A 20,686-nucleotide genomic window follows, 5' to 3' on the forward strand; every position below is an offset into this window, starting at 1 on the left:
GCCCAGGGAAACTCCTCGAGGTGCCTTGGGTCGGGACGCTGCCCTGAGCAGGTCCTCGAGGTTGAGAGCCCTCACTTTCCAGGTGAGTGATAGCGCGTTTTGGGTTGTCGTTAAACCCTAGGTAGTGAAGTTTTGTTTACGTTTGGGGTTGTCGTTAAACCCCTAGGCTGTGAGGCTTTGTTTTATGTTTTGGGTTCTCGTTAAACCCACGAAGTGAAGTTTGCGTTTGGGGTTGTCGTTAAACCCCTGGGGTGTGAGGTTTTGTTTACGTTTCGGGTTCCTGTTAAACCCCAGGAAGTGAAATTTGCGTTTGGGTTTTCGTTAAACCTCTGGGGAGTGGGGTTTTGTAAAGTTTCTGGGGTTATTGTTAAACCCCAGAAAGTTATTCTGTCCTCCTCTTGCGGACATCCAGATCTGTAATCTACGGAGGGCTGATTGGTGGTTTTAGAAAAAAAGAAATTTATTTATTTTTTTAAATTGGTGGTGGGTTGCTTATTTGGAAGCCTCCGTAACATTGCCATGCTAGTGGAAGAGTCTGGCTAACCACCTCAAGGCAATACCTGTCTGCCATCAAACCAGAATGTAAGCTCCAAAAATGAAAGTTCGTATCAGCTTTTAGTGCAGGGCCTGAAATGAGTTGATTAGCTGTTGTTCACACAGTCTGGAAGATATAAGTCTGGACACGGTGAAGTGAGCTTGGTGTTGGGGATCAGAAGCAGCTCGGAAGGGCTCTCCTTGTATGGAGCGGTATGAAGAGGGCAACAGTTGAACCACTTCAGCTGCTGTCAGTCAAAGCTCTGCCTTTTGCAACCTCGTGATACAACAAAGATAACGCAGAGGCTCCTTATGATAGAAGGAATGATGGGTTGTGGACGTCTGCAGAGAGCAGATAAATGACATGCTGTATGGCATGGCTATGATTGCTCATTGGGTTTGTGTGGATATTGATGGGGTGCTACAGGCTGGAATGTCCTCAGAGACAACCTTGAGGAGCCAGAGGTCGGCATGATAGGTACAGCTGCAGCTCCCCAGCCCCTTATCACATGTTCTGAAGTAATGCTTTTCTCACAGCACTCATCTTTGCAGTTCTCTGAAAAGAAGCTCTTTGGAAAAGACTACTTTTTAGATGAGCTGCTGGAAGAAAAAAATGCGTTTTCTCAGCTTGAAAAGGACCTGTGTTTTCAACATCTGTCTACCTTTTGATTCTCTGTGATGTCAGTAGCTACGCATTTCTGTGTACCCTGCCCTTCAACCTTTTGTTAGGGGGCAACCACAAGTGTTCTTCAAAAATAACTGCTAGTGGGCTCGTGCACATCCCGTCAGGTGTCTCCAGTAAAGGACACCCACGCCTTTGGCACTGGTCTGACTTTTTAGGGGAACTCACCTCCTATAGTTCTGCCCCTTGGTCTCCAGTTGTAGAGTGGAGTTGTGAACCAGGGGAGCTATGATGGCCATGGGGAGATGCTTCCAGGGACGCCAGGAGCACTGGGGCTAGAGGCGGTGGCTAGGGTTTTGTTAGGTGTTGGAAGCGTGAGAAAAGCAAAACAGTGAGAAATCTGTAAACACACATATTTCCTTGACACAGGGTGCCCAGAGCAAGCACAGGATAGGATCGAGGTCCAGTGATTTGTGTCTGCTGTGGTGCCAAGGAGGAATGCGAAGCGAGGTGTAGGCCGCACAGTGCCATTCTTTCACTCCTCTCAAGGACAGATTTATCTCCTGCTCTACCCTTTTCTCTCAAGGGATGATTTTTGCAGTAGCAAGCCGGCCTTGTTCCTCATCCTCCCTTTTCGTTAAAAAAAAAAAATCCTCCCTCACACAAACCAGCTGCACCCCTCGCACCAAGGAACATGCTGTGTCGTTACTCAAAAGATAATGGCTTGACTACAGTCCCACCCGCTCACACAAGATAAATACTACCCTGAGTTTGTACCCAAATCGGAGGGACGATAATCCGACACCAAACTGGAGGGACAGATTGATGGGTTTGTGCTCTTGCCCCCCCCAGAAGGGACGCCTTTTGGTAAGATTTGAGCCCTTGGCTACGCTGAGTGTTTACCTGGGAACTAAGTGTGTGTGATTGCAATCCTTTATCTTTTGTGTAGTGCTCTAGAGCCAACCTGCAGTTTGTGCACTTATCGCAGGCAATCTTAAAGAATCTGTAGATGTTGCATAACAATAAACCGTACTATTCATGAATCTGACTGCTTCTCTTGAATGCAACCAGACTTACAGTGTATGGGCTCTTTGGGCTGGGTCAGACCTATAGTGACGGCCACTAATCCGCTCTATTCATGAATCTGGCGGCTTCTTTTGAACGCAACCGGACCTACAGCATATGGGCTGTTCGGGCATCTGAGTCAGACCTATAGTTACGGCCCCAATTGGCATACCTATTAAGGGGTAAGTGCAGCCGCCCCTAGCCTCTCTAATCTTTGAGGATCGGCTAGAACACAAGGGGATTCATCTCTTACCAAATTTATTCTCACCCTAAATGCAACAGGTTTCTTATACCAGGAGGAGAGCCTGAGCCTTCTTCACTCTCGGGACCTTCACAGGAGTGAACAATGAAGCTAGTTCCTTTGCCCCAGCCCTTGGATTTCACAGCATTACATGAAAATCCATGACTCGGAAGGACGAAGTTCTGTTTCCTCCGCATCCTGCTCGAGGATCCCAGGATCCTGAGAATGAGGCATCCCCAAGGGACGGGAGAGGATGGCTGGTGTTGGTGGCCACAGAAGGGACAGCCTCAGCCACCCTTGCCCACTCGTGCACCAACTCCTGCTTCCCGGAGTTGTGAGCCGTGGAGCAGCCACGGGGGAGCGCCGGGTTTCCCTTCGTCGGGTGGGGGTGGGGGGGTGGGGGGGGGGGGCGGGGCGGGCAGGAGAAGCGCGGGAGCTGGGGGGTTGCCGGCCCGGCCGTGGGGCAGCCCTCGCCCTGCTCTTATTCTGAAAGGAGCCTCCGTGCAGCCGACGGCCCATCGCCCTCCCCGCCTCGGCCCCCCCTTGTCCGCCTCCTCTCCCCGCCTCCCGCTCCCCGCAGGCCCGGCCCCGCTGTGACCCCCGGCCGCGGGAGGTCCCGGCCCGCCCCGTCTCATCCCGTCCCATCCCGCAGTCGGGCGACAGACGAGGCAGAAAAAAACCACACTGCTACAGGCTCGGGGCGGGGGGGGGCGGGGGGGCTCGGCTCCCTCGGGTCTTGTTTCTTTTTCAATCCTGGGCAGTTTGCACTCAGGAGCAGGGGGGGTCCCGTCTGGGCATCCATCCGGTGGAGCGCTCACTTCACTTTCTGGAAAACCTGGACACAGACCTCATCTTCAGCGGTCATGCGCTGGGAAAAAGGAGGGGCGAAAGAGGAGGTTAGGCTGGATCCCTGCCTGCCCTCCCGGTGCTGGCTGGAGTCATAGACCCATGCTGCTGCCCCTTCCCGACCCTTCCAAAGGCCCGGCGGGTCAGGCTGCGGGGCAGGGAAGGGCCAGAGCCTTTGTTGAGCTGTGTTAACTTTTAAACCCTGGAGGCGGATGTTTGTGTGAAGTGCTGGCTGCCCCCGAGGAGCCGGGGCTGAAGTCTGAGAGGAGCTGGAAGGAAGCTGCGAAGCTGGCTCACAGCCCGCAGCGCCCGCACTGGGTGTGTGTGTCCCCCCCCCAGCTCACTGTGACTGGGATTTAGCACGCTGCGCCAGACCCCTCCTCACCAGATGCAGCTGGTCCCCCTCCAGCCAGTGCCTCCAGCCTCGGTTCCTCTTCTCTCCTAGCTGCTCACACACCAGCTGATCCCCCTCCCAGGAGACGGTTGTCTGAAAAGAAAGCAGGAGAGGGGAAGACACGGTCCCAAGACAAGAGGGTGCTGGCAATACAGATTTCCAGCGATGACAGACTGTTCCTCTAAGACACATTTTCAAATGCAGTCCCTGATCTGGTGTCTCTGGTGCCTCGTTGGGACCGATGCTCTCCATGGGAGGTGAATGACCCTCTGGCTTCCAAGTGCTACTGCCAAGTGGGCTGAGTCTTTTCAGGGCTTTGCTCCAGAGGATAGCACCCTCTGGGTCCCAAACCACTGGGTTTCTGGCTGTTGGTGCTCATACCCTTTGCTGTGAGTGATTTACTTGCAGAACCACTTATTCCTGGACCTGCTGGGGCACGCCAACTCTGGGGCTGGGCTCTCATGTGGTTCATGAAACAAAAGCTAATCAAGTCCCTGAACTTCTAGTGTAGCCCCGTCCGATGCCAAACTGCACCCACCGTTTGGGCTTCTCACCTGGCACTTGCGTCCATCCACGGGTCCCAGGTCTTCCTCAAACTGGACTCCCAGGTCAAAATCCATAACATAGTCCCGCAGGGAGGTGATGGTGCGGATGACCATGTGATCTCCCGTGTGGATGATCTCTTTATCGGGCTTCAGGAGGCAAACCAGTTTTCGCAGGACCACATTGATATCTGGAGGATGAGAGGGAGGGGAGATCTGTGGGCGACCTGGGCACCCCCTCTAGCAGCATCTCCGCGGAGCTCCTCCGCTTTTGGCCAGGGAGCCCCAGCCGTGATATCTCCTCCCCACTTCCACCACAGCACAAAAGTGATGGGCACAGACAGAAGGACCAGGGGGTTCCCAAACCCCTTCCTCCCCTTCCCGATTTCTGACATTTTTGGAGGCAGAACGGAGCGAAAGGGGAGGAAGGAGCGGGTTGAGGAGGCGGGAGTTACCTAAAGCGCGCAAGTAATTGTCCATGTTCTCCTGGGAGACGAAGCGGTAGTAGCCGGTGAGGTTGGGAGGCATCCCGGGGCGGAGGGACGGGGCCGGCTGCGCGGAGGAGAGCGGGCAAGGAGCGGGAGAGGCGCGGGGCTGGGACCCAGCTTGCTCGCCGGGCGGGCCGGTGCCCTCCCCGCGGTGGGTGGAGGTCTGGGGGGCAGCCCGGCTCCCGGACTACCCGCCGCAGTAAGAGTCCCCGCGTCGGGGGGTGCGGAAAAGGCAGGGCCTGCCCCCGCTTCCAGCGCCTCCACCTCGGCTCGGGGGCGGGGGAGTGAGAGCAGCAGGGCACCTCCTCACCCTCCGCCTCTTCGGGGGCTGCTTGGGTTAAACTCTCGGCTGCCAACCAGCGCCATCACAGCCCCCCCCACCCCGCCGGCCCTTTCTCACACCGTGGGGCCGGTAGCTGCGAGCTTCTTCACAGCGGTGCCCCGGCCCGGCCAAGCCGTCGAGGAGACCCGGCGACGGCTGGACGGCGGCGGGCTCCGGAGGCGGGTCCCGGCACCCACGCCCCCACAGCCCCATCCCCTCCCGCATCCCCCAGCGCCCGCGAGGACGCTTCCACGGTTTTGAAGCCCCCCGCAAAGGCCAGGCCAGGCCCCGCCGCACCCCGCCCCCGAGCCCTCGCCCCTCTCCCGGATTGCAGTGAGAAGGAAAACAGCGGCCGCACCGCACCGCGTACCCGTGTCCCCCCCCCCCCCCGCGCCGCACCTGGCGCGGCGGCCCCTCGCCATTGGCTACCGGCCCCGAACCGGCCCCCGCCGCGCCCGTGACGTCATGCTGCAGTGGCGGGGCGGGGCCGCGCTGGCGGAGGTACCGCGCCGTCCCCGCGCGCTGCCGCCGCCGCCGCGGGAGCGAGGGCGTGGGCAGGGCCCGGTCAGTAGCCCCGGGCGGGCCGGGACTCGCCACCGCGATGGGCGACCCTCGGCCCCGCGCCGTCGCCGCCGCCGTCCTCCTGCCTCTGCTCTGCCTCTGCGCCGCGCTGCCCGCCGGCGCCTCCAACAAAGGTGAGCGCGGGCACGGGGCCGGTGCCGGTGCCGGGCGGCGGCGGGGCCCTTCGCTGGGACCCTCCGGTCGCGGCGGGGCTCGTCCATCCGCCCCCGCGGCGGCGGTGCGGCTCCGCGCTGCCCGTCGCCTTCATCCCGCACGGTTTTGTCGGGGATGTCCGCGGTCCCCGGCGGCTCCGGCTCCCGTTGCCCCTCCGGGCGCCCTCGTCCCAGCCCTTCTCTCTACTTTCTCCATCTGCCTCCTGCCACCGCTTTTTTCTCCGTTCTTTCTTCTCTTTTCCACCCTTTTTCCCACCGTCTTTCCCCTTTTCCACCCGCTTCTCTTGCTTTTGTTTCAGTTGTCTCTGTGTGGATTTTGCTTTTCTTCCCTCCCTTGGTGTGTGAGAGAGAATGTGTTGCTTCTCCACAGACCCCTGTGGTTCCCCAAAACACATCCCCTAATTCCATCTTCCAGTTCTTGTTCATCCATCTACAATCTGCCAATAGGAATTACTGTACCGTTATGTGTTAACTATGCAGGTTGCTTATATAAAACAGTATTTTATGTGCTAAATATGTAAAAAAAAAAAAAACCCAACGCTACAGCAGTAGCATTCTGAATGCAGATGTTCTTTGAACACGCAGAGCAATGGAGAAAGATGTAGGTTTCTAGATCTGTGGCTGTAGAGACAGGCGTGAGAAACTCACCCAAGGGGAACCAGCGCATCGATAATCTGACAGGGTGGGAGAATCTGAAAACACACGCGAGGGACTTGGGGGTCGTTAGGGACTGTGACACCTTGGGGTGCTTTCTGTGCTTCGGAAGAGGTAGGGCTAGAGGGTGAGCGTGATGCGGAGCTGTGTATGCTGATGTTGGCAGGGGCGTTTATTTGTACTGCTCCGGTGCCAAGGGGCCCAGCGGCGAGGCAAGGCCCCTTACACTCTGGATTTTCTCTCTTTGTGAATTTACACTCTGAAACATCTACCCACCTTTGGCAAATTATTTTAGATTTACAGGAGATTTCTTGAAGCTGGTAAGAGTCTCTAGCCTAAAAATAGTTGCAAAATGTTTTTCTAATCTCCAGGAACTCATTTCCTGAGAAATCAGATTGGTGATTCCCAAGTTGCAGGTGGATGCAGCAAAGGATTTCTCTCTCTACCACCAGCTTGTTACCTCAGCAACAGGGCACATTTGGCATTTGTAGCTACGGATTCCCACCTCGGTGGTGCGGTGCATGCACTGGAGCTGTCACAGAGTGGAATCTGGTGGGGGCAACGGAGGGGTGGGGTGAAACACAGGCACTTGCACAGAGGGAGGATTCCACCTGCATACTGAGCAGGGTGGATGTTTCTCTGGATTTCCTACGCAATGCTTTATAATCTTAATCACTACGGTGAGGGAGGAACGCCAACCCACGCTCTCCGCTTCTACGCCAGGCTGGGGCTGCCCGCTCGGCCCTGCCGGTGCGTCCCCGCTCTGACCTGTCACCCTGTCCGCTGCCCACCCCCCGGCTCCAGCAGCAGCCCCTGGCCCCCATTTCCAGAAGGGCTTGGTGGTAAGGGGTGCCATCCCTCTTGAGGGAACGCATCACGCCATGGTTTCAGAGGGTTCTGTGCTGCAGAGGATGAATTCACATATCAGGAGTCGTGCCCTTGAGGGGAAAGACTCGATATCCTACTCCCCACCAGCTCTCAGCCATGCTGTGCTCAAAGTATTGCTTGGTTGTAATAAATCTTGCTCTCCAGGGGGTGGGAGAGTGGGGGATTATCTGGGAATGGGTGGTTGTAACTAGGCCATGTAATGTAATCTCTGAGGCCCATTTGGCAGGGAGTGGGCATGGGGGAGGGGTTTTTAATTTGTAATGATTTTACCTCCCTCTTCCCTCCCCTTCCCTCCCCCCCCACCCCCTTTATTTCTCCCTTTCCCTGCCCTGGAGCCTGTGCGATAAAGATTAATTTGCTATTTCTGGGCCTGTGACATTTTTCAGAGCCTCCTGCTGGCTGCTGCCTCCATGCCAAGACTGGCTGGGCTCCAGCCAACGGGATGAGCAAGGAGGGGCCAAGGGAATATGGTGCTCGCCATGGACTGGGGAAGGAAGGAGCAAGGGGCTCTCAGAGTAGGTCGTTATATGTGCAGGTTGAGTGACTGAAAGTGTACCTGGGTACATGTGTGTAGATCCTGGGCCTTAGTCTCGAGGATGCGAGGCATAAGTGATAACATCTGCAGGCAAGACTTGTCCCCTGGGGACATCCCAAGGGAAGATGTATCCTGGATCCTTTAATTATGGCTTCAGTGAGATTTAGCATTTGGAATCTGTCTCCAGAATCAGGCTACTTCTGCCTCTTAATTTTATTTTTTTTAACTGTTCCAGCCTTCCTGGACACCCAGATGCCTGTCCACTTATTTCTAATAAGATAGTAATGAGGAGGCCAGAAGGAACACATTGTTTCTGATGAGGTCTCCCAAGAGCCATATAGAGTAGAACTAAAGAAAGATAACTTCTTCCTCCCAGCCTATTTTAGACTTCTTTTTTTCCAGAGAAGAAGGTGGGGAGGGGTGGTTGTTACCTGCCACTGGATGATATTCTGCTCTTGTCCTACTGCATCTGTCACTGGTGGCTAATACACTCCTGTGCTCTATCCCTTACCACAAATCCATCTCAGCAAACAAGCACAAACCCTGGATCGAAGCTGAGTATCAGGGCATTGTCATGGAGAATGACAACACAGTCCTGCTCAACCCACCGCTATTTGCCCTGGACAAAGATGCTCCGCTGCGCTATGCAGGTAGGTGGGTGACAGCTCTGGGCAGGGTGGGAGGCAGGGAGAGACTTCCAAAGAGGCAGAGACGGAGTGACATTTGTCCCTGCACTGGATTCTAGCTCTCTCCAGGAAATGATCACCTCCAAACCTTGTTCCGGAGGAGGTCCTCAGTGAAGTCTTCAGGCAATTTGGGCACAGCTTGATTTAGGATGCTGTGAGCTGTTTCCCTTAGGGAGAGAAATTGAGGGTGGAGCCAGCTACTTTTTGACGCAGTTCTGCTATTTCCAAAGATCACATGCACAGCTCTGTGTCTGTGAGCGCTGGAGAAAGCTGGTAGGGCACACTTCGTTGGCAGTGCTACATCCCCTCACAGTAAGCACAAATCCCCAAAGCCTCAGACGAGGCTTTACAAGGGTTGTATTCCTGGTGCTTGCTTCGGCCATGCCTGGAGCTTTCCTCCCTCAGCTTTGGGAGAGGAAAAGTGGTCCCTGTGAGCTGAACTTTAGGATTTAGGTGACCCTATCTGCAGTTCCCTGCGGTACTGTGCACATCCTGCGTGGGTGGGTGGATGAGACATCGTGGAGCTTCATGCTTTGGCTGTCTATCTATATATGGCCTGTTTTGCCTTCCTGAGGGATGCAGAGGAGAAATAAGGTGCTCCCTCAGTGCTGTGGCTGTGTAGTACTGAATCCAGCTGGAGCCTTGTAACCTTTAATCTTTCTTGATGCTGGTCAAGACTCCTTGCCTTAGGAGCAGTCTCCTGTAGAGGGCAATCTGCACCGTTAATGGCTGTAAGAGATGGCAGGAGGAACTCCTAGAGAACAAAAAATTGCTCCAAATGAGAAGTGATAATGGGGGAGAAAGGAGAGTGTAGGTTAGAAGGGAAGAAAATATGGGAGAGGGAAGCAAGGGGGCGTAATGTGCTCTCTTCAGTCCTTTTCTTTCTCTCCTCTCTGCCTTTGTGGGTACCAGGTGAAATCTGTGGCTTTAGGATCCATGGGGCAGGGGTACCTTTTGAAGCTGTGATCCTGGACAAAGCTACAGGTGAGGGGCTGATCCGGGCCAAGGAACCAGTGGATTGTGAGGCACATAAGGAGCACACATTCACCATCCAGGCTTATGACTGTGGAGAGGGACCTGATGGAGTAAATACCAAGAAATCACACAAGTAAGTCCCTGCAGTCATTGCTGCGTGTTACAAAATGTGATCTGTCACAGGAACGCAGATGGAAATTGCTGTGGGAATGCTTCCTTTAGCCAGAAGTATTTTTCTCTAGCCCTGATACTGTAACTTAACGTGTTAATAAGATCCAAAGAGAAATGTTCACTGAGTCACATGAGTGAATACACTAGAAATGAGAGCTGCTTGACAGCTGTGTCTAAGGGTGGTGTTTTATGTTGCTGCATATAGGCGGGAGGTCCAGATTACGTTATCGTTCCTATTGCTCTTTCTCTGGGGTGGGAAATCATTGTCCAAGCTCCTGTGTGCCAGCATTGCTGTGTTGAAACCAAGGTCTCTTCCCCTATCCTTGATTTTGACAGCTGGAAATCAGACTGGTGCACTTTAGGGGAGTGACTTCCACTGAAATTTAGCTGGTGTATGGTTCTTAATCAGCTGATCAGTTCTTACTGATGTCTCTCTGCATCAGGGCCACAGTGCACGTTCGAGTAAACGATGTGAATGAGTTTGCTCCCGTCTTTGTGGAGAAGTTGTACCGTGTGGCGGTGACTGAGGGAAAGCTGTATGACCGCATCTTGCGTGTAGAGGCCATTGATGGAGACTGCTCACCACAGTACAGCCAGATCTGCTACTATGAGATCCTGACCCCCAATATTCCCTTTCTGATTGACAATGACGGTAAGAATTCGCACCTACTGTAAGCACATCACTCCCCCTTTCCTGCTTTGCTCCCTCTCTGCCAGTCCCATTTGCTGGCAGAGCTGTGTTATATGAATTTTCTAGCACAGCTGATACGTCTCTCCTGGTGCTGAGAGGCAGCAGCCATTTTGTGGGATGCTATAGCTTGTTTCAGAGTGGCACTGGGGGAGGGGGGAGTCAACCCCTTTTTGGTTGTTTTTGTAGCTGATCAAAAATAAGAGTGGTTTCTAGAAGGAACATCTTTGAGGACACTGTCTTTCCTCTCCCTTGATCTCTTTGTTCTGCTAACCAGGGAACATCGAGAACACGGAGAAACTGCAGTACAGTGGAGATCGTCTCTACAAATTCACAGTGACAGCCTATGACTGTGGGAAGAAGCGGGCTTCTGATGATGCTGAAGTGGAAATCCAGGTGAAACCCACCTGCAAGCCCAGCTGGCAGGGTATGAGACCTCCAAACACAGTTATGTCTTTCCTTTGCTTTTGCTGAACTACTACTCTATGCAAATGTTTGTATATACGCATACGAATTTGTATGCCCATACATAGGGCTCAGTTCTGGCACCAACCATCAGTCCCATCTAAGGGGATGCAGCAGACATCTAAGTCTGTTGCAAAGCCACCAAAAAACGATTCTAACGTTGGAAAATCATTCCTTGCATTACTGTGAACTACTGTGTATTTGATGAGGCTTGCAGACTATATTCAATGTCGATTGGTTTTGGGGCTGCTCATCTTGAGGATGTTTGGCTTCTCCAGAGGTGTTGCATGCCGACAGGTTCACCTTAGTCAACAGAATTAAGGGGAAGTCAACACAGCTAAATATCTGTTCTGCCTGATAAGAGGTTGACAATCCAAGGAGAGATGCTACACTGGTACTAGCTGTAGAAGATGAGAATTTGGACTCTGTACTTGTAGGAAGTCTTCCCTTGCACTGATGCCAGCTGCATAAAGTTGTCTTTTCAACATGGAAAGGGCCAAAAATCTCTGTTTCTGGGCTAGTCCATAGATGCCGCTTGTGTGTGTGCCAAATGTTCTGGCCTTGGGTCCTTGGGAAGACCTAACCCTCTCTCTTTCACTCTTCTTCGTTAGGCTGGAACAAGAGGATTGAGTACACCCCAGGTGCAGGCAGCCTCGCGCTCTTCCCCAGCATTCACCTGGAGACCTGCGATGAGCCCCTCTGGAACATTCAGGCCACGGTGGAGCTGCAGACAAACCACGTGGCCAAGGGCTGCGACCGGGATAACTACTCCGAGAAGTCGCTACGCAAACTCTGTGGTGAATCGATTCTTTCCTGGGCTGAGGGCAGCTGTGGCACAGCACCCTGCCCCTTCCCCTGGAGGGGTTCGCAGTGGTGGCAGCTCTGTGCCTCGCACAGCAGCGATGCTGGGGTACACATCCCTCACCTCTGCTGTAGTCCGTGGGGCTGGGGGAACGCCCAGCTCATATGCTTCATCGAGGAGCGGTGGGCACCCTGCCTGTATTTACAAGAGGCCCCCTGTGCTTTCCTTGCTGGGGAGCCAGAGGTTTCTGTGCGTTGCCCCAGTACGCAGAGTCTGTGGGACTTCCCTCGGCACAGATGGAAAAGTCACCATCCTCCAGACAGGAGAAGGCCTGTAGGCAACTCCTCCTTTCCCTGCGGTCTGGGCCCTCTAGCACCCTGCCCATCTGTTCCCCAGTTCTCGGGGTCTTTATTCTCTGACTCCTGTGTCAGAATTCTCTGGTGCTGACATTCCTGACTCCTTCCCTTCTCGGTAGGTGCTGCCTCAGGAGAGATTGACCTGCTGCCGGTGCCTAGCCCCATGGCGAACTGGACCGCGCGGCTGTCGGTGCACTACAGCCAGGACAGCAGCCTCATCTACTGGTTCAACGGCAGCCAGGCTGCCCAGGTGCCTGTGGTGAATGGGCTGAATGCCCACGAGGGGCTGAGTGACCACTTCACCTTGTCTGTGTGGATGAAGCACGCGGTGGTGCCTGGCAAAGGCAGGCGGGAAGAGGAGATGGTCATCTGCAGTACAGTGCAGAGTGGTGAGACACTTTTCCTGGGGTGGTGACACTTCTGCCCGCCACCTCTAACTTGTTAAAAGGGATTGTTTGTCCAGGGGGAAATCTCTCATGTGGGCAGGGGTCCCTCCTTGGGAACACAGCTTCTTCAGGTGTCACTTTTTCTGGGACCAGTGAAGCCCGCTGTGAGCGTGCGGTGCTGAGCACCAGTCTTGCAGACTAACTTGTGCTCTGGCTAGTGAGACTGCTCCGAGGTGGGATATGTAACTCCTGTGCTTGTCCCTGGCAGAGGATGGCTACTCGCATTACTCTCTGGCTGTGCATGGCTGCCGGATTGCTTTTCTCTACTGGCCGTTGCTGGAAAGTGCAAGGCCTGTGAAATTCCTCTGGAAGCTTGAGCAGGTGAGGAAGCGTTTGCCTCTTCCCCGTGTCCTTCCTCTGTCTGCCCGTCGCTGATCCCTTCCTCTGCTGTCTGCCGTAGGTCTGCGATGATGAGTGGCACCACTATGCCCTCAACCTGGAGTTCCCCACCGTCACGCTCTATGTGGATGGTGTCTCCTACGACCCTGCCCTCATCCATGACAATGGCCTCATTCACCCCCCGCGGCAGGAGCCCTCGCTCATGATTGGAGCCTGCTGGACCGGTGAGTGCCCACTCCCTGAACCGTGCTCTTCCCATATGGGAAATGAGGGAGTGGAGGGAGAGCCAGAAGAGGTAGAAGAAACACCACCCAGTACTAACTGATGCAAACCACGTTGCATCCATCTTGCCTCCTTGGCACCAAAGCCGACATGGCTCCTTCCTTCCTTATGGACCACGCAAACAGGCCACAGTAACAATAGCTCAGGTTAGGAACATAGTTAAGCCATTACCAGATTAAAACCTGTTCTGTGGAGATGTAAGGCTGCATTTCCCAGGTCTTTCAGTTCTTCTGCAAGACTGAAGCAGGACAGAATTTGCCAGCTGCTTGCCTTCACTCCAGTGGAAATTTCTAGCAAGATCAAATCTTGCTTCTCCCACAGCTCTGTGCTCTCAACTGGCCTTTTGCAACAAACAAATATTAATCAGCTTGGGACACCCTCCTGGAACCATCTGAGTTTTGAATGGATGTTGAGAACATGGCTTGTTGCAAACATGGCTAGGACCACATTCCATAAATGGGAAGCAATTAATTCCCAAAACTGATATCATTGGGAAAGGAGGAAAAAACCCCTATACTTTCTCCCTTGTATCAGTTACAGATCCTACAGTCTCACCATGCCCTTCATGAGAGGGTCTCTGCCCTCCTTCGGCAGAGGGTTGGAGGGCAGAGGGTCTCGGGGGTTGAAGGGTGCACTGCTTGGCACATGACTCCAGAGCTGTTCTTTTGGACTGGCCAGTACAGGTGCTTGTATAGATACTTGCCTGACCCTGTAACTACTCTCTTCCAATGCTTTTTTGCTTGTCTGAATGTTCTCCTTTTGCAGAAGAGAAAAACAAAGAGAAAATCAAAGAAAACGAGAACTCCACTGACACTGTACAAGGTAGGGAAAAGAAAGAGGATGCTTCTTTTCCTCTCTTCACCGTGCATGACTACTACTTCTTGCATGGTGCCTTCCTCATACAGCTCCCCTAATCCTGTCCTGCCTCCTCCCACCATCCTGGGAGGGAAACCCTTATCTGGCAGATTGGTCCTTGATAATCTGTGGAGCATGAAAAGGCTGATAGGAGGTCTACAGTCTGCTTTGAGAGATGGAGTATGCTTTTCATGTGGAGAAAGAATCCTCATGCCTGATCATTAAAATTGGTCTCTGAAGAACACAACAACCATTAGAGACATCAGGAGATGTCACCTCATCCCTAACTATCTATGGAACATACAGTTTCTTTTAAAAGCCCTCACAGGAAGCAGAGTGAGAAGGGGAGAAGAAATTGTTTCCAGCTGGCATTCAGCAGTTTGGCAGAAACTTCTCTACGCTACCCACTGTTCACTGCCCTAGTCTTTCTGTTGGTTTGTTTTTCTCACTTTCCACCATCTGGAATTAAAAAAAATGTCATTTCCTTACTTCAGCATCCCCTGTCTTCTTGTTGTCTTTGCTTTTCCATGTCCTGTGCACCCCTCTGTCTCTCTCTACCTCCCTTAACATCTGTATGTCCCTCACACTGTTGCTTTTGTTGTCTTGGCTTTTCCGTGCCCCGTGCACCCCTCTCTGTCTCTCCCTACCTCCCTTAACATCTGTATGTCCCTCACAGTGTTGCTTTTGTCATTTTTGCTCTCTTCCTCGCCGTGTCTCTCACACCCTTCACCTCCCATGTTTCCCTCAGGAGATCCTCTGTCGATACACCACTACTTCCATGGTTACTTGGCTGGCTTCACTGTGCGCCCTGGTAGCTTGGAGAGCCGGGAGGTTATTGAATGCCTCTATGCCTGCCGTGAGGGTCTTGATTACAGTGACTTCGACAGTCTGGGAAAAGGGATGAAGGTATGCCCATCTGCCCAGCTTGCATGGGTCTCCTCCACTCCTCTCCCCAGCCTTGCTTCCCAGGACTTTGCCTGCTCCCCCACCTCAGACAACTTCCCACCTTTCTCCTTTGTGTCTCTCTTAGCCTCGACTCTTGGCATTTGCCAAGGAACCCTGAGTATTTTCTTCTCTTCCACCCCTAGGTTCATGTGAACCCCTCTCAGTCCCTGCTCACCTTGGAGGGTGATGATGTGGAAACCTTCAACCATGCAATACAGCACGTGGCCTACATGAATTCACTGCGCTTTGCTACCCCTGGAGTCCGGCCACTCAGACTCACCACTACTGTCAAGTGAGTGGACACTTGTGAGTGAGTGCACGCATGGGTGAGCAGCACCTCTGGCTAAGTTCAGCAAGAGGGTTACCTCTCTTTTGACTAAAATTGCACTCCCTCACCCTGTATTTTAATTCTAATTGATGGTCTCAAAAGTGGTAAAAGTCTTCCTGAAAATAAATGTTAAAGTATCCAATATCCAAATGGAAGACTACCAGGAAAAGGATATTCCCTTCACTGGCAGTAATGGGTAGGAGGTGTTCTTTTACAGTGTTGCTGGTGGAAGCTTGGGCCAACTGATGCTTTGTACTGCTCTCCTTCAGGTGTTTCAGTGAAGAGTCCTGTGTCTCCATTCCTGATGTGGAAGGTTATGTGGTGGTGCTACAGCCTGATGCCCCCCAGATCCTGTTGAGTGGCGATGCCCACTTTGCTCATCCTGCATCTGACTTTGAGGCTCCTGATGGGGTTCCCCTGTTCCCCAACCTTCAGATCACCTGCTCTATTTCTCACCAGGTGGAGGCCAAGAAGGATGAGAATTGGCACGGTACCGGTGAGTGGAGTACAGGGCGAGGCAGAAGAGACAAACTGGGAACACCTCCAAGAGTTGCTGTCCTGCAGAGAAGTAGAGCCTCTCAATACACCCGAAATAGGAGAGAGTTTACAAATATAGGAGCAAGGCACATTGTCTGTCAATATGTAGGCTAATCGGCTCTTATCCCTTTCTGCTCCTCCCTGGACTTTTTTTATCCACCCATTTCCTTTGCCTCACTCTCTCCTCCTCCTTTCCCAGGCTGCTTATTCCTAATCCCTTTTACATTTTGCCTACATTTCCCTTTATTGAAGCCAGCACTGGATGGATGTCCAGCCTGTTACCCTCTCCACTTCTGCACTTACTCAATCTCCTCCTGCTTCCTTCTCTCCTGCTTTCCTTATTTCTCACCCCGTCCCATCTCTTCCTGCACCACTTATTCCTGTGAATTCCCCAGTCAGTTTCCTCACACCCTATAAGAGCTTGTCCCTCAATTTTTCTCCATCATCCTCAGATTATTTCTTTGCACTCTATGCTTTACGTGTCCTTTCACTTCTTTCATATCTCTTCTGGTAATGGGATTTTTTGCTCACAGTTTTCTGTTTAGTAGCTTTGCCTTTCTTCACACAATGATGAGTTTCTTGACTTAGAGCAGGTTGGTCTTAGCCCTGCTGAAAGCAGTTAGTCATTGAATGTGGTTGCTGTTTTAAAGAAGATAAGATCTCAACCATGGTAACCAGCAGCTGTGAGACAGGGGAAAGCTTTCAAAAGCACTCAGGGTCTGGGAATGTGTGATAGAGTTGTTCCTAATTTGCACATTGTCATTGTCAACAGAGTCCTTACAGCCAAGATGTGTTATCATGAACCAGTCTGATAACAGTATGTTGTTCCAAAATAAAGTGACTTTATTATGTGCATAAATAATGTCATTAGAACCAGGGGACCTCCTCCAACAAGTAATTAGACTGACAGTGATTTTACTGAAGGTCAGTGCTAGCCAGAGAAAGAGAAGTCATTACATATGATGTGAGCACTTTGGAGTAAGTGAGTACCAGTCTGAGCAGCTCCTGCCTTCCCTGATGGCTGACTGGCTTCCTGGCCCTGTCTTCTTTCCGTTTGCATCTCAGTGACAGACACACGAATGTCAGATGAGATTGTGCACAACCTGGACGGCTGCGAGATCTCACTGGTAGGAGATGACCTGGACCCGGAGAGGGAGTACCTGCTCCTGGATGGGGCACTGCTGCAGCAGCGGGGCCTGGAGCTTGTTAACACCTCTGCGTACCTGACCATCACAGGTATGTCCTGCCCTTGGCCACAGCGGTCTGATCACACCTTTCTCACTGCCTGTCGGGCATTGCTGGGAGAAGCACAGGACCCAGTGCTAATTAGAGATGTGTAGGCGTACTTTGTGAGACTGAGGTGTAACCATTTTTTGAACTTTTGGAAGTCCCAGGCCGTTTCCCTGGGGAGGTGGCTCCTCCTCCAGCACACAGTACTAGGGCATGGTGTCTGAGCTCCCACCCAGGCTTATATCACTCCTCCTGACTTATTCCATGGGGTTTGGTGTTCTCAGGTGCACATTGTGTGACATGACTCGGGGAACACTATTGTACTCCAGAACTTAACAGGGCTGTTGCTCTTGATCATTCCTTCCCTTCCACTTGTTTTAGCAGTGCAGGCAGGGATTTCATCAGGTCCTTTGCAGCCAGCTCTATCTCTGCTCCCTTCCTAAAATGAATGAGCCCAGCATTGCCTTGGATTCATCTACGGCTCCTAGTTGCTACAGGGTTATGATGCCAGATGAGTTTGAAGCAGGAGCTTCCTCCCAGAATCACAGAATCATCTCGGTTGGAAAAGACCTTGAAGATCCTCCAGTCCAACCATGAACCTCACACTGACCGTTCTCAACTCCACCAGATCCCTCAGCGCTGGGTCAACCCGACTCTTCAACCCCTCCAGGGATGGGGACTCCCCCCCTGCCCTGGGCAGCCCATTCCAACGCCCAACAACCCCTTCTGGAAAGAAATACTTCCTAAGAGCCAGTCTCCCCCCACACCAATTCTCTCTTCTTGTCCCAGGTGTGGAGAGCATTGCAGTTTACGAGGAAATACTACGCCAGGTCTCATACCACATCAACCACGGCGCTGCTCTTTATGAAAGGAAGTTTCACCTGTCCTGCACTGAGATGAACGGACGCTACTCCAGCAACGAGTTTACTGTTGAGGTACAAGATCAGTACATGCACATATAGTGCTTGTGCACGCGTGGAGAGGACGTAGTGGATGGGAATGCACACAATGCAGAATGTACCATGAACACAGGGCTGAGTCTCTCTCACTCTGGTCTTTCTGCAGGTGAATGTCCTCCACAACATGAACCGAGCTGCTCATCCTAACCATATTCTGAGTTCCCAGCAGTTCATGCACCGAGGCCATCATTTACCCCCAGAGCTATCCGGGCACAGTTTGGCAAGCACCCATAAAAACCCAAGTATGTCACGCTATATCCTTCGGGCTTATTCCTTTAAGTCAGGATGCTGATTTTCTGATACCCTGGTAGAACCTATAGCAGAGGATTCCTTTCAGACTCTCTATACCCATGTTGTCAAGTTCTTATTATACTGTCCTGTCCCACTTGTCATTAGCAAATCGACTGCAGTCTGTGTCAAATTGTGTTTTAGAGCTTGGTGCAACAATCCTCTTCTGGTGTGTTGTTTTCTTGATGTAAAAGCAGTCTGAAATCTACACCTGATTTAAAAGAACAACTGTAAGCTGGTACGATTTCATTTGTGCACCTTGCAAGAGTGCTATGGAGGCTTGGGTACTGTAATTTCAGAAAGAAGCTTCAACAGCAGGAGAGAAACAAGAGAATCAAGACTGCCACTGCTCTAAAAAAAAGAGATGGGACTAGGAGGTGGCCAGCAAAGCAGAAAAATATAGACGGCACCACACAGACAAGAGGAGGATTGTTGTCCCCAAAACAGAGGGGAGAGAAGCCTGAAAGCTAGGCTAGAGATGAGATTTGTTGGTTTGTGCTGGCAGCCCTGTGCCACAAGTGTGGCTGCAGTCCAGCTGGCTCCTCCTGGGCTGTGAAAGCTCTAGGACTGTTACAGAGGACCCTGTGTTGGTTTTGGTCCCCTGTTGTAGGGAACATGGAAAAACACCTTTGGCGCCAGCTTTTGCTGTGGCTTCCTGCAGCAGCTGATTCCAGGCTGGTCCAGTCCTGCAGCTGGCACTGAGCCACTGCAGGGGCAGCCCAGGTATGTGCTAGGAGAGCACCAAAAACCAGCCTTTGCCGCTCCCTTCCCCAGCTCTGCCTCATCGCAGCAGAAAATGAAAAGTCCCTGCTGAATGGAATCACCCAGAACAAATCCATGGAGGCCTGGATAGATTTTGTAGGGAAGGGGGTTATCTGGGGAGTCAAGGCTCGGCCTACAGGCCTAGAACAAAGGGGTGAGAGTTGGGCTAAGGGTCTTTGATTAATTTCAAGCTTTCTCCTGTGGAAAAGCCAGGCTTTGACTGTGGCACTCATTAGAAGGCCATCGTAGCCCTCACCTCTGCCTCATGTGCAAAGCAGATTTTTTTTGGCTTGTCCACTGCTTGCACAGAAATCACACCCTCTGAAAGTCATCCTCGTGCCCTTAGAGGCCCTCCCCAGCATACGGTTCTTCCTCCCAAGAGGGGGATACAAATGGCTGCTGTGCAACATGTCCTGGTGATTTCTGTAAAGATGTGCAGAGTCTACAGGCTAGGCTGACATCCGAGGACGCCTGGACCTAGGCATCCTGGAAGACCATGCAGGCCTTAAGTGAAGAGACAGCAGCTGAAGGCAGGAGCTGCCTGTGCCCAGGGGAGCAGCAAAGTCAGGACGTGTTCCTGCCTAGACCAAAAACCCAAGCTCTGCCCACAAACCTCAGTTCCTGCAGGTCAGGTTGGAAATGCATGTTTTTGTGACAGACTCTTAACCACACCTTCTCATTTTCTTTCTTCACAGTGGTCCCCAGCGCTGCCACTGTCATCATCGTGGTGTGTGTGGGCTTCCTGGCACTCATGGTGATCCTGGGCATCCTGCGCATCCACTCCCTGCACCGGCGGGGAATGGGGCAAGAAGTCCCTGGGGCTGCTGACGGGGGGCACACGAGCACCAGAGGCAAAGAGAGCGACATGTTCTGGGATGACTCAGCCCTCACCATCATTGTCAACCCCATGGAGGTGAGGAGCAGCCTCAGTAGCCGGGGCTGGGCAGGCAGCTGGGCTGCCAGATCCTTCCCCTCACCCCATGTCTCACCCCCCCAGTCCTACCAGAGCTGCCAGGAGAGGGCAGGAGAAAGCAGCGAGGGCAGAGCTACCGAGGGCATGGAGGACGAAGACGACAGCACCGACTCGGAGACATCGGACTCCCTGGACAGCAATGACGTGGATGACCGACACATCATTGGCAAAAGCAACGGCTCTCACTGCTACTAGGAGCTTTAAAACACCAGTCCGATGGATCCCCCCAAAACATATGGCTGGAAGGAGGAGGTGTCTTACTTTTAACTTCTTCCTTTCCTCACCATGTACACACGTGCTCCTCCCTCATTTGTCATTTCTGCCTCCCCTGGTCCTTCATCTTCTGCCATCCTCATTGTGGACATTCCCCACATTGCTGACCCCCCCATCTGGCTCTCTAGAAACACGTGTGAGGGCACCTGCACACGCCAGCGGCACAGGTCAAACTATGATGAGGAAGGAGGGGCTTGGAAAGAACAGAAATTTGGAAGGAGCCAGCTATAGGGCTTAGAGTGGGGTCTCTCACAACCCCTTCCCAGATATTATATATATATATTGTATATTTTTTCAATGTTGTTGTTTGAGGTTTATTCTCGTTTCATGCAAAAAAAACCCCACTGCAGCTTGTGTCGCTTTGTAAAATTGTCGATAGTCCTAAACTAAATGAATGAAGGTAAGAAGGATAAGGAAACAAAGTGGATTTTAAAATAAATGGATTTCAAATAAAATGTTCA

General features: G+C 52.5%; 2 protein-coding genes across 2 annotated transcripts; one reads left to right on the forward strand and one right to left on the reverse strand.

The window, feature by feature from the left end:
- Positions 1 to 3,161: 3,161 nt before the first annotated feature.
- RBP5 (retinol binding protein 5) lies at positions 3,162 to 4,948 on the reverse strand. Its single transcript, XM_074816807.1, has 4 exons — positions 4,700 to 4,948; positions 4,257 to 4,435; positions 3,694 to 3,795; positions 3,162 to 3,330 (listed from the first exon to the last, which is right to left on the reverse strand). The coding sequence occupies exons 1-4, from the start codon at positions 4,770 to 4,772 to the stop codon at positions 3,277 to 3,279; spliced, it is 408 nt and encodes a 135-aa protein (XP_074672908.1). The 5' UTR covers positions 4,773 to 4,948; the 3' UTR covers positions 3,162 to 3,276.
- Positions 4,949 to 5,549: 601 nt separating this feature from the next.
- CLSTN3 (calsyntenin 3) lies at positions 5,550 to 20,680 on the forward strand. Its single transcript, XM_074810456.1, has 18 exons — positions 5,550 to 5,749; positions 8,393 to 8,515; positions 9,464 to 9,659; positions 10,141 to 10,349; positions 10,663 to 10,812; positions 11,462 to 11,647; positions 12,128 to 12,397; positions 12,663 to 12,775; positions 12,855 to 13,017; positions 13,841 to 13,897; positions 14,679 to 14,836; positions 15,019 to 15,167; positions 15,473 to 15,699; positions 16,806 to 16,976; positions 17,760 to 17,905; positions 18,036 to 18,171; positions 19,675 to 19,892; positions 19,977 to 20,680. Exons 1-18 carry the CDS (start codon positions 5,656 to 5,658, stop codon positions 20,145 to 20,147), a joined length of 2,937 nt encoding a protein of 978 aa, XP_074666557.1. The 5' UTR covers positions 5,550 to 5,655; the 3' UTR covers positions 20,148 to 20,680.
- The last annotated feature ends 6 nt before the right edge of the window (positions 20,681 to 20,686 follow it).

This window comes from Strix aluco, chromosome 2 (assembly GCF_031877795.1).
Source record: "Strix aluco isolate bStrAlu1 chromosome 2, bStrAlu1.hap1, whole genome shotgun sequence".
Taxonomy (NCBI): Eukaryota; Metazoa; Chordata; class Aves; order Strigiformes; family Strigidae; genus Strix; species Strix aluco.

Coding starts and splice junctions, on each gene's coding strand:
- RBP5 (XM_074816807.1), bottom strand. CDS start 4,772: ATGCCTCCCAACCTCACCGGCTACTACCGCTTCGTCTCCCAGGAGAAC. Junction 3,796..4,256: donor TGGATGGACGCAAGTGCCAG/GTGAGAAGCCCA, acceptor CTTTCTTTTCAG/ACAACCGTCTCCTGGGAGGG. Junction 3,331..3,693: donor AGGGGGACCAGCTGCATCTG/GTGAGGAGGGGT, acceptor CCTTTTTCCCAG/CGCATGACCGCTGAAGATGA.
- CLSTN3 (XM_074810456.1), top strand. CDS start 5,656: ATGGGCGACCCTCGGCCCCGCGCCGTCGCCGCCGCCGTCCTCCTGCCT. Junction 9,660..10,140: donor AATACCAAGAAATCACACAA/GTAAGTCCCTGC, acceptor TCTCTGCATCAG/GGCCACAGTGCACGTTCGAG. Junction 10,350..10,662: donor CTTTCTGATTGACAATGACG/GTAAGAATTCGC, acceptor TCTGCTAACCAG/GGAACATCGAGAACACGGAG.